General features: G+C 71.9%; 1 protein-coding gene across 1 annotated transcript; it reads left to right on the forward strand.

Moving 5' to 3' along the window:
* The first annotated feature begins 445 nt into the window (after positions 1-445).
* SPIRE2 (spire type actin nucleation factor 2) lies at positions 446-9,624 on the forward strand. The gene is made up of 15 exons (XM_064519845.1): positions 446-662; positions 4,787-4,824; positions 4,960-5,319; positions 5,426-5,506; positions 5,588-5,752; positions 5,830-5,916; positions 6,105-6,228; positions 6,300-6,469; positions 6,560-6,722; positions 7,383-7,525; positions 7,944-8,078; positions 8,156-8,223; positions 8,955-8,982; positions 9,074-9,189; positions 9,279-9,624. The coding sequence occupies exons 1-15, from the start codon at positions 446-448 to the stop codon at positions 9,472-9,474; spliced, it is 2,091 nt and encodes a 696-aa protein (XP_064375915.1). The 3' UTR covers positions 9,475-9,624.
* Positions 9,625-9,646: the final 22 nt, after the last annotated feature.

Consider the following 9,646-nt stretch of genomic DNA (forward strand, 5'->3'; position numbering starts at 1 on the left):
CAGGCAGAACCGAGCCCAAGTGAGCCAAGCTGAGCCGAGCCATGCCGTGCCGGGCAGAACCGAGCCCAACCGAGCTGAGCCAAGCTGTGCCGTGCCGTGCCGGGCGGAACTGAGCTGAGCCGAGCCGAGCCGAGCCGAGCCGAGCCGAGCCGTGCCGGGCGGAACTGAGCCCAACCGAGCCGAGCCGAGCCGTGCCAGGCGGAACCGAGCCGAGCCGAGCCGAGCCGTGTCGTGCCGTTCGGCGCCGCCGCGGTCGGTACCGCCCAGCCCGGGGCGCTGCCCCCGGCGGCGGCGGCGGCGGCGGGCGGGGCGGGGCCGCGCCGTGCCGCTCCTCGCCGCTGCGCGCCGCCCCCGCCCGCCCCATGCCCGCCCCCCCGAGCGGCGGCGGCGGCGGCGGCGGCGGCGTCGGCGGCGGCGGCGGCGGCGGCGGCGCGGGGATGGGGCGATGGCGCGGGCGGGCGGCGGGGGCCCGCGGGAGCTGTCCCTGGAGGAGGTGCTGAAGTGCTACGAGCAGCCGCTGAACGAGGAGCAGGCCTGGGCGCTCTGCTTCCAGGGCTGCCGCGCCGCCGCCGCCGCCGCCGCCGCCACCGCCGCGCCGCTCCGCACCGCCGACATCCGCCTCCGCGGCGACGGCACCGTCGCCCTCCCCGCCGCGCCGCCCGGTAAGAGCCCGGCGCCGGCGTCAGCACCGGCACCGGCGGGGCGGGCGGGGGAACCGGCAGCGGGGAGCCGGCAGCGGCGGGTGACGGACACCGGGGCGACCGGCACCGGTATGGGGCGACCGGCACCGGCGGGTGACCGGCAGCAGGGTGATCGGCACTGGTATGGGGCACCGGCACCGGCGGGGTGACCGGCACCGGCACCGGGGGTGACCGGCCGCAGCACCGCAGCTGCAGCACCGGGAGCACCGGCAGCGGGGCAACAGGCACCGGCACCGGGGAGATCGGGGGGGGATCGGCATCGGCGGGGGCAGCGGACCCGGCGCCGGGGACACCGGCGGGGAGGCCTGCACGGGCGGCCAGGACTCGCACCGGCACCAGCACCGGGGGGGGGGGGAGGCGCTGGGGGGCCCAGGCCCGGCACCGGCACCGGCACCGGCAGGGCAAGGTCGGTTCCTGCTCTGGCGAGGGGGTTCCCGGGCGATGCCATGGGGCTGGGGCCTGGGGTGCGCGGGGTGCGCCGCGGGTGCGGGTGTAGGGGCTGCGGGGTGTGGGGGTGTGCGGGGTGCACACGGGGTGTGCAGGGCGCAGGGGGTGCAGGGCTCCAGGGCTGGGGACCACCACGGGGCTGCAGGACACCAAGTCCTTCAGGGTGGGCAGGACACAGCAGGGACACACGGGGACACACGGGGACACACAAGGGTCCCGGCCACACGTGGGAATGCAGAGCACACGCGTGGGGGTGACACACGCAGACGTGGACATGCACAGACACACAGGGACACAGAGCACCCATGGGGACACACCTGCACACGCATGGGGACACACACAGCACGCATGGGGACACACAGAGCACACGCATGGACCCACAGGCACACACATCGCACGCGTGGACACGCACACGCATGCAGCACACATGCACACTCACGTTTGCAGGCCCCCAGCCCCGACCCCCCCGCACCCCCCCGGGCACCCCGGAAGGAGCATTTCAGAGCGGCACCAGCCCCGACCTTCGCACCGCGGCCGGCCGTGCCCTCTCTGCAGGCGTTGGGGCTGCTGGGTAGGGCCGGCTGTGTTTATGGTCTGTAATTACGGCCGTGCCAGCAGCGATGATGGGTGGCTCACAGCAGCGGAGATTAGTACCCGCGTGCCTAATGACAGAGCTCGCACAAACGAGGCTTAACCCCTGCCTCGCCCCGCTTGGGAGGCGAAGCACCTCGCTGCGCGCCGGCTGGGCCCTGCGGCGTTCGCTGGCTCCGCTGAGGTTCAAAGATGGCTCTGGGTGTTTCGCATTATCGGTTGCTGCAGGGCTTCCCCGGGTGTTGGCAGCCAGGCAGGAGATGCTGCGGTGTCTGTGTGTCCCTACTCTGGGCAGGAGATGCTGTGGTGTCTGCGTGTCTCTGCTCCGGGCATCCGGGCAGGAGATGCTGTGGTGTCTGTGTGTCCCTGCTCCGAGCAGAAGATGTCATGGTGTCTGCGTGTCCCTGCTCCAGGCATCCGGGCAGGAGATGCCATGGTGTCTGCGTGTCCCTGCTCCGGGCATCCAGGCAGGAGATGCTGCCGTGTCTGTGTGTCCCTGCTCCGGGTATCCAGGCAGGAGATGCTGCGGTGTCTGTGTGTCCCTGCTCCGGGCATCCGGGCAGGAGATGCTCCCCAGTGCATGGGGTGAGCAGGGAGCCGGTGGCAGATGCTCGCTGGGACATTTCACAGCGTGGCCGGTGCCCGGAGGAGGTGGAGGTGGCCCGGCCTGGGCGCTCCGTGCCCCTCCCCAAGGACTGGGCTGTGCCCGGGGGCCAGGCTGGGCCCGCGGCCCCGAGGCACGTGCTCAGAGCAACCTCTCCGGGGCCGCGCTCGGGGCCTGCCGTGATTTTTAGCTCAGGTGAACCCGAACATGCTGAGGGCTGTGATCTTGCGGGACTGGTGCCCCGAGCCGCAGGCCACCACACTGCCACGTGGGGCCTTGCAGTCTCCTGCCCCCAAATCCTTTCAGTCGCAGCCTGAGGGATTTTTCCCCTCTCTCCTGGCTGCGGTCTGGAGGCCTTCTCCAACTGCGAGATGACCCCAGGCCGTTCCCCGTCCAAGCCCAGAGCTCGCGGGGCCCCGGGCACCTTGCAGCAGCTCCCACGCAGGCACGGGCCGGACACGGCCGGGCGCTCCGGCAGCGTTGCTGGAGCAGCTCCAGCCCTCCTGCCGCCGGGAGCTCCTTCCTTGCCCCACGGACGGTCCTCGGAGGGAGCGGCCGGCACGTGCTCACTGTGCAAACACCGACAAAACCTCAGTTGTGTGTTGCAGCCCCAGCCCTGGCCTGTCCGTGCCCCAGCTGCCAGCTGCCCTGTCGCTCCGGAGGAGCTGGCTGAGAGCCCTTCTCCCGGCTTCCCAAGCCTGCCGGCCCTGCTCCGGGGCTAGGCACATCAGCGTGTCCCTGGCCCAAGAGCGAGGGACTTTTCTATGCAGCCGGCGTTTCATCCCCAAGTTGCATCCTGGAAACGTTCTGCTGTTTCCTTATTGCAGCCTCTGCTGTCTCGTCTGCCGCCAAACGTGCCGCGATTCTCCAGACAGGGGTGCCTTGGGCCGGTGCAGTGCTCGGGGGGGGCCCGGCCCTGGCTCCCCCGGCCCCTCCGGCAGTGCAGGGGGCTCCGCCGGGGGATCCTGGCCGGGCATCATCTGCTCCTCGCACGGCATCGGCATCATCCACCCCTTGCAGCGCCGGCAGCTCGGTGCCCTATTGATCAGCTAAACGGGCAGTTAATGGCCTGGGCTCTCCCGCGGGCGCAGGAAAGCGGCTGCGGAGCTGTTAGCAGAGAAAGAGGAGCCGGAGCGCTTCCCCCGGGGCAGTGTGAGCTCCTGCTCCTTGTCCCTGGCCATCTGGTTTCCCACGGGAGGCCTTGAGCCGCCAGCGAGGCTGTGTCCCTCCTCGGGGGGCTCCTTGCTCCGGGCCCGCTGTGCCGCCCCCCTGCTCCGAGCTTGGCCCGGCACGCTCCCGGGAGCGGCAGCTCCTTCCCTCCTCTTCCACTCAGCCAGGCTTCCTCGGCCAGGCTGCTGCCGGCACCAGCACAGCCCCTCTGCGTGGCCCGGCCCTGCGGGATGCTGCGGCGTGTGCTGGGGAGCTCGGGGGCCGCACAGCTGCTGCCCCCTCCAGAGGCGCCCGCCAGGGCCGCGGGGGTTAAGTGATGCTGGTGTGTCACACCGGGGTGAGCGGCGAGCTGGGGGCTGGGGCTCAGCTCCCGCTTGTGTCATGCGCAGGCACCGCACTTGTCCTGTGTGTGTGCACGGCGGCTGCCTCGTGTGCGTGCACAGGGCTCCTCGTGTGTGTGCATGGTGGTTGTCCCGTGCGTGTGCACCGTGCCTGCGTTGTGTGTGTGCACAGGGCTCCTCGTGTGTGTGCACGGTGGTTGTCCCGTGCGTGTGCACCGTGCCTGCGTTGTGTGCGTGCACAGGGCTCCTCGTGTGTGTGCATGGTGGTTGTCCCGTGCGTGTGCACCGTGCCTGCATTGTGTGCGTGCACAGGGCTCCTCGTGTGTGTGTGCACGGTGGTTGTCCCGTGCGTGTGCACCGTGCCTGTGTTGTGTGCGTGCACAGGGCTCCTCGTGTGTGTGTGCACGGTGGTTGTCCCGTGCGTGTGCACCGTGCCTGCGTTGTGTGCGTGCACAGGGCTCCTCGTGTGTGTGTGCACGGTGGTTGTCCCGTGCGTGTGCACCGTGCCTGCGTTGTGTGCGTGCACAGGGCTCCTCGTGTGTGTGTGCACGGTGGTTGTCCCGTGCGTTTGCACGGCGCTCCGGCTGTGCCACCTCTGCGGTGGAGATGAGCCTCGTCGGCTGTGCGCACCGCACCGCTGCAGCGCACGCTGGGCGCCCCGGCCGCGTCCTCTGCGTGATCCGCCAGCCCTTGCCGCACCCCGCCTGCCGGTGCCCGCGCTGCCGGGGCTCCTGGTCCGGGTGCCCGGGGTCCCGGTGCCCTGGTCCTGGTGCCTGCACCGCCGGTGCCCGCGCTCCTGGTGCTCGCGGTCCCGGTGCCCGCGATGCCCGTGCCCAGGCTGCCGGCGCCCGCGCTGCTGGTGCGCCCGGTGCTCGTGCCCGAACCCGACCCTGAGCGGGCGCCGGCATCACCGTGCCTCCCTCTCCCCGCAGAGCTGCCGCTGCTCCTGTCGCCCTGCACCGAAGCACAGGTACGCGGGGCCGGCGGGTGGGATCGGGGCCGGGGGGGGGCTCGCCGCGGTGCAGCTGGTACCGGGACGGCTTGCTGCGGTGCAACCAGTAGCGGAGGCCCTCGCCACGGTGCAGCCGGTGCCGTCCCCTTGCAGATGGTGCAGTCGCTGGGCTTTGCCATCTACCGGGCGCTGGACTGGGGGCTGGACGAGAACGAGGAGCGGGAGCTGAGCCCGCAGCTGGAGCAGCTCATCGACCTGATGACCAACAGCGACTCGGAGGACAGCGGCTGCGGCACGGCCGACGAGGGCTACGGGGGGCAGGAGGAGGAGGAGGAGGGGGGCGAGGGGCCGCCGCGGGCCGTGCGCACCTTCGGGCAGGCCATGCGGTGCTGCGCCGCCCGCCTCGCCGACCCCGCGGGGGCCCAGGCCCACTACCAGGCCGTGTGCCGGGCCCTCTTCGCCGAGACCGTGGAGCTCAAAGCCTTCCTGGCCAAGATCCGCGACGCCAAGGAGGTGAGCGCGGGGCGTCCCGGCCCCCCCCGGGGCCACGTCGGGGGGCCGCGGCGGCCGCCCCGGGTGCGGGGACCGCGGCCGGCGTCAGCGTCTCGGTGCCGCGCAGATGCTGCAGAAGCTGAAGGAGGACGAGGAGGCGGAGGAGCGGCCGTCGGCGGAGCTGGGCAACCTGCGCAACGCGGACTGGGTACGGCGGCGCGGGCCGGGCGGCGCGCCGGGGCTCGGGGGGGGCCGCGCGGGGCTGACGCCGAGCCCCCGCCCCGGCCAGGCCCGGCTCTGGGTGCAGCTCATGCGGGAGCTGCGGCACGGCGTGAAGCTGAAGAAGGTGCAGGAGAAGCAGTTCAACCCGCTGCCCACCGAGTACCAGCTCACCCCCTTCGAGATGCTCATGCAGGACATCCGCGCGCGCAACTACAAGCTCCGCAAAGTGATGGTGAGCGCGGCGCGAGGCCCCCGCGCCCAGCCCGGCCCCCCCGGGCGCTGAGGGCCCCTCCGTCTGCCCGCTCCCAGGTGGACGGAGACATCCCGCCCCGGGTGAAGAAGGACGCCCACGAGCTCATCCTGGACTTCATTCGGTCGCGGCCCCCGCTGAAGCAGGTGAGGGGTCCGGCTGCCCGTGCGCCGTGTTCCCGCGCTGCCCGGCGGCTCCGGGGTCCGGCCGGGGTGTCCCGGCTCGGGAGCGCCGGCACGGGAACGGCACGGGAAGCCACCGCGGGAACCGCCCGGGCACCGAGGCTCTGCGGCGGGCGCAGCCGCTGCCTGAGGCCGGGCTCGGTGCCGCGCAGGCGTCGGAGCGGCGGCTGCGGCCCTTGCCGCAGAAGCAGAGGACGCTTCACGAGAAGATCCTGGAGGAGATCAAGCAGGAGAGGAAGCTCCGGCCCGTGGAGACGCAGTACCGGAGCCAGAAAGGTACCGGCCCCGCGGCCCCCGCGGCGGCTCCGTGGCCGCACCGGTGCTGAGCTCCGGCCTCGCGCCCGCAGGCTACAGCTCGCTGCCCTGCATCCCGCACGCCTGCGCCGGCAACGCCACCTCCAGCTCCTGCATCAACCTCTCCGTGCCGGAGGCGAGCGCCGCGCCGCCGCGGCCCCGGCCCCGCGTCCTGCTCAAGGCGCCCACGCTGGCCGAGATGGAGGAGATGAACATCTCCGAGGCGAGAGCGGCTCCGGTCCCCGGGGAGGGCAGGGAGGAGGACGGGGACGGCAGCGGGTCCCCGGCGTGACGCCCTGCCCCGGTCTTGCAGGAGGAGGACTCTCCGGGCGCAGAGCCCGGCTCGGCGCTCCCGTTGAAGCGGGATCGGTCCTTCTCCGAGCAGGATCTGGCCCAGTTCCAGAGCGAGCTGAGCGGCGGCCAGGATGCGCCTGAGGCACCGGGGCCGCTGGAGCCCGAGCCCCGGCCCCGCTCAGGTACCCCGCGTGCCGGGCCGGGGGGCAAGGGCAGGACCCCCAGGGGCCCCAGCCCGCTCGTGACACGGGGAGCAGCCCCCGACCCAGCACGAGCCGGGGCTGAGCCCCGCTGGGACACAGAGCCCCAAACCCTGAGCTGTGACGTGGTGCTCGAGCTGGGACCCAATGTCCCCAGCTGGGACCTGGGACACGATGCTGTGAGGTGGGACCTGGGACATGACACCTCTAGCTGGGACCTGGGACATGATGCTGTGAGGTGGGACATGATGATCCCAGCTGGGACCTGGGACATGGGACATGATGCTGTGAGGTGGGACCTGGGACATGATGTCTCTAGTTGGGACCTGGGACATGATGCCCTCAGCTGGGATGTGGGACATGGTGCCTCTAGTTGGGACCTGGGACATGAAGCCCCAAGTGGGGACCTGGGACATGATGCCCCAAGCTAGGACGCGGTGCCTTGAGCCCCATGCCGAGACATGCCGCCATCTGCCCCGTCCTTTGCCGTGCGCCTCCCCGCCGGGGCCGTCCCCCGCTGCGTGCCCCGCGCTCCCGGCCTCACCGCAGCCCCCCTGTCCCCATGGTGGGCCTGCCGAGCCACCAGCAAGCCCGCGCCGGGGGCGGGGGGGGGTCACGCTCCGCGGCGTCCTTCCCCTGCAGGCTCGGTGCCAGCCAGCTACCACCCGGTGCCACCCGGCACCGCGCCGCTGCCGGCGCCCCGCGGGGCCCTCGGCTGCCTGGAGGAGAGGCCAGAGGACGGCTCCGGCGCTGCCCCCGGCGCTGGCTCCAAGCACCGGTGGCTGGTGAGTGCCAGGCGGCGGCAGGATGCGGCCACCGCGCTGGGAAGGTCCCAGGGATGCTCTGCCCTCGCGTGTCCGGGGATGCTCTGCTCTTGCGTGTCCCAGGGATGCTCTGCCCTTGCGTGTCCGGGGATGCTCTGCCCTTGCGTGTCCCAGGGATGCTCTGCCCTTGCGTGTCCCAGGGACGCTATGTCCTCGTGTGTCCCAGGGATGCTCTGCCCTTGCGTGTCCCAGGGATGCTCTGCCCTCGTGTGTCTGGGGATGCTCTGCTCACACATGTCCGGGGATGCTCTGCCCTCGTGTGTCCCAGGGATGCTCTGCCCTCGCGTGTCCCAGGGACGCTATGTCCTCGTGTGTCCCAGGGATGCTCTGCCCTCGCGTGTCCCGGGAATGCTCTCTCACGGCCCCCCTCCTTGCGCAGGAGTTCAGCCACCCCGCGGAGAGCCTGGCCCTCACCGTGGAGGAGATGATCAACGTGCGCCGGGTGCTGGTGAAGGCCGAGATGGAGAAGTTCCTGCAGAGCAAGGAGCTGTACAACAGCCTGAAGAAAGGGAAGGTGGGAGCGGAGCTGGGGGGCGAAGCCTGGGGCGCCGCGGGGCCCTGCCCGCCCTCACCCGGCCCCTCTCCCCGCAGGTCTGCTGCTGCTGCAGGGCCAAGTTCCCCCTGTTCTCCTGGCCCGCGGCCTGCCTCTTCTGCAAGCGGTGAGCACCCGCTGCGCCGCGCCGTGCCGTGCCGTGCTGTGCCGTGCCGTACTGTGCCACACCGTGCTGTGCCATGCCGCGCCGTGCTGTGCTGTGCCATGCCATGCTGTGCCATGCCGTGCTGCACTGTGCCGTGCCATGCCGTGCTGCACCATGCCGTGCTGCACCGTGCCGTCCTGCATCGTGCCATGCTGTGCCATGCCGTGCTGCACTGTGCCGTGCCATGCTGTGCTGCACCATGCCGTGCTGCACCATGCCGTCCTGCATCGTGCCATGCTGTGCCATGCCGTGCTGCACTGTGCCGTGCCATGCTGTGCTGCACCATGCCGTGCTGCACCATGCCGTCCTGCATCGTGCCATGCTGTGCCATGCCGTGCTGCACTGTGCCGTGCCATGCCGTGCTGCACCATGCCGTGCTGCACCATGCCGTCCTGCATCGTGCCATGCTGTGCCGTGCCGTGCTGCACTGTGCCATGCTGTGCCATGCCGTGCTGCGCCATGCCGTCCTGCATCGTGCCATGCTGTGCCATGCCGTGCTGCACTGTGCCGTGCCATGCTGTGCCGCACCATGCCATGCTGGCACACATGCTGTGTGATGCCATGCCGCATCGCGCTGTGTCACACGATGCCATGCCAAGCCACGCTGCGCCGCACTGCACGGCAGGGCTGGGAGGGGGCCGGCGGGGTCCCCACGGGCGGCTCTGCTGACCGGTCCCTCTCCGTGCCCCCAGGTCCGTCTGCTCCTCCTGCAGCCTCAAGGTAAGGACGGGGGCACGGGGGCTGCCGCGGCCGGGGGTGTCCTCCCGGGAGGGCTGTGCCCCTGCGCTGACGCCCGCCCGCCTCCCGGCAGATGAAGATGCCTTCCAAGAAGCTGGCTCACATCCCCGTCTACGCGCTGGGCTTCGAGAGCCTCCCGGGGCCGCCGGGCGCCAAAGCCCCGCCGCCGCGGCGGAGAGACGCCTTCCAGTGAGTGCCGGCCCCGCGGGAGCCGTGCCGCGGTCCGTGCCGCCGTCCGTGCCGCGGCGCGGGGCTGACGGCGCGGCCTGTGCCCGCAGCTCGCTGCCCGGCGCCGGCGGGCGCCGCGTCGAGGACGAGTTCCCGCACATGTACGCCCAGGGCGCCCTGCTCCGCGACGTCTGCAGCGACTGCACCGGCTTCGTGGCCGACGTGGTGGCCTCCAGCCGCCGCAGCGTGGCCGCGCTGCACGCCGCGCAGCCCCGCGCCCGCCGCGGAGCCTCCTGGCACCCGTGAGGCCCCCCCGGCCGCCCCCCCCGCCTGTACATATATACATAGGACACACGGACCGCCTCTATATTTATATACCTCGCGGCCCCCCCCCCCACGTGCCCGCCGCCCCCGGCGAATAAACGGCTTTGGGCTGCGCCGAGGGGCTGCTGCTGCGTGGGGAGCGGGGGGGCGGGGG

Source organism: Dromaius novaehollandiae, chromosome 13, assembly GCF_036370855.1.
Source record: "Dromaius novaehollandiae isolate bDroNov1 chromosome 13, bDroNov1.hap1, whole genome shotgun sequence".
Taxonomy (NCBI): Eukaryota; Metazoa; Chordata; class Aves; order Casuariiformes; family Dromaiidae; genus Dromaius; species Dromaius novaehollandiae.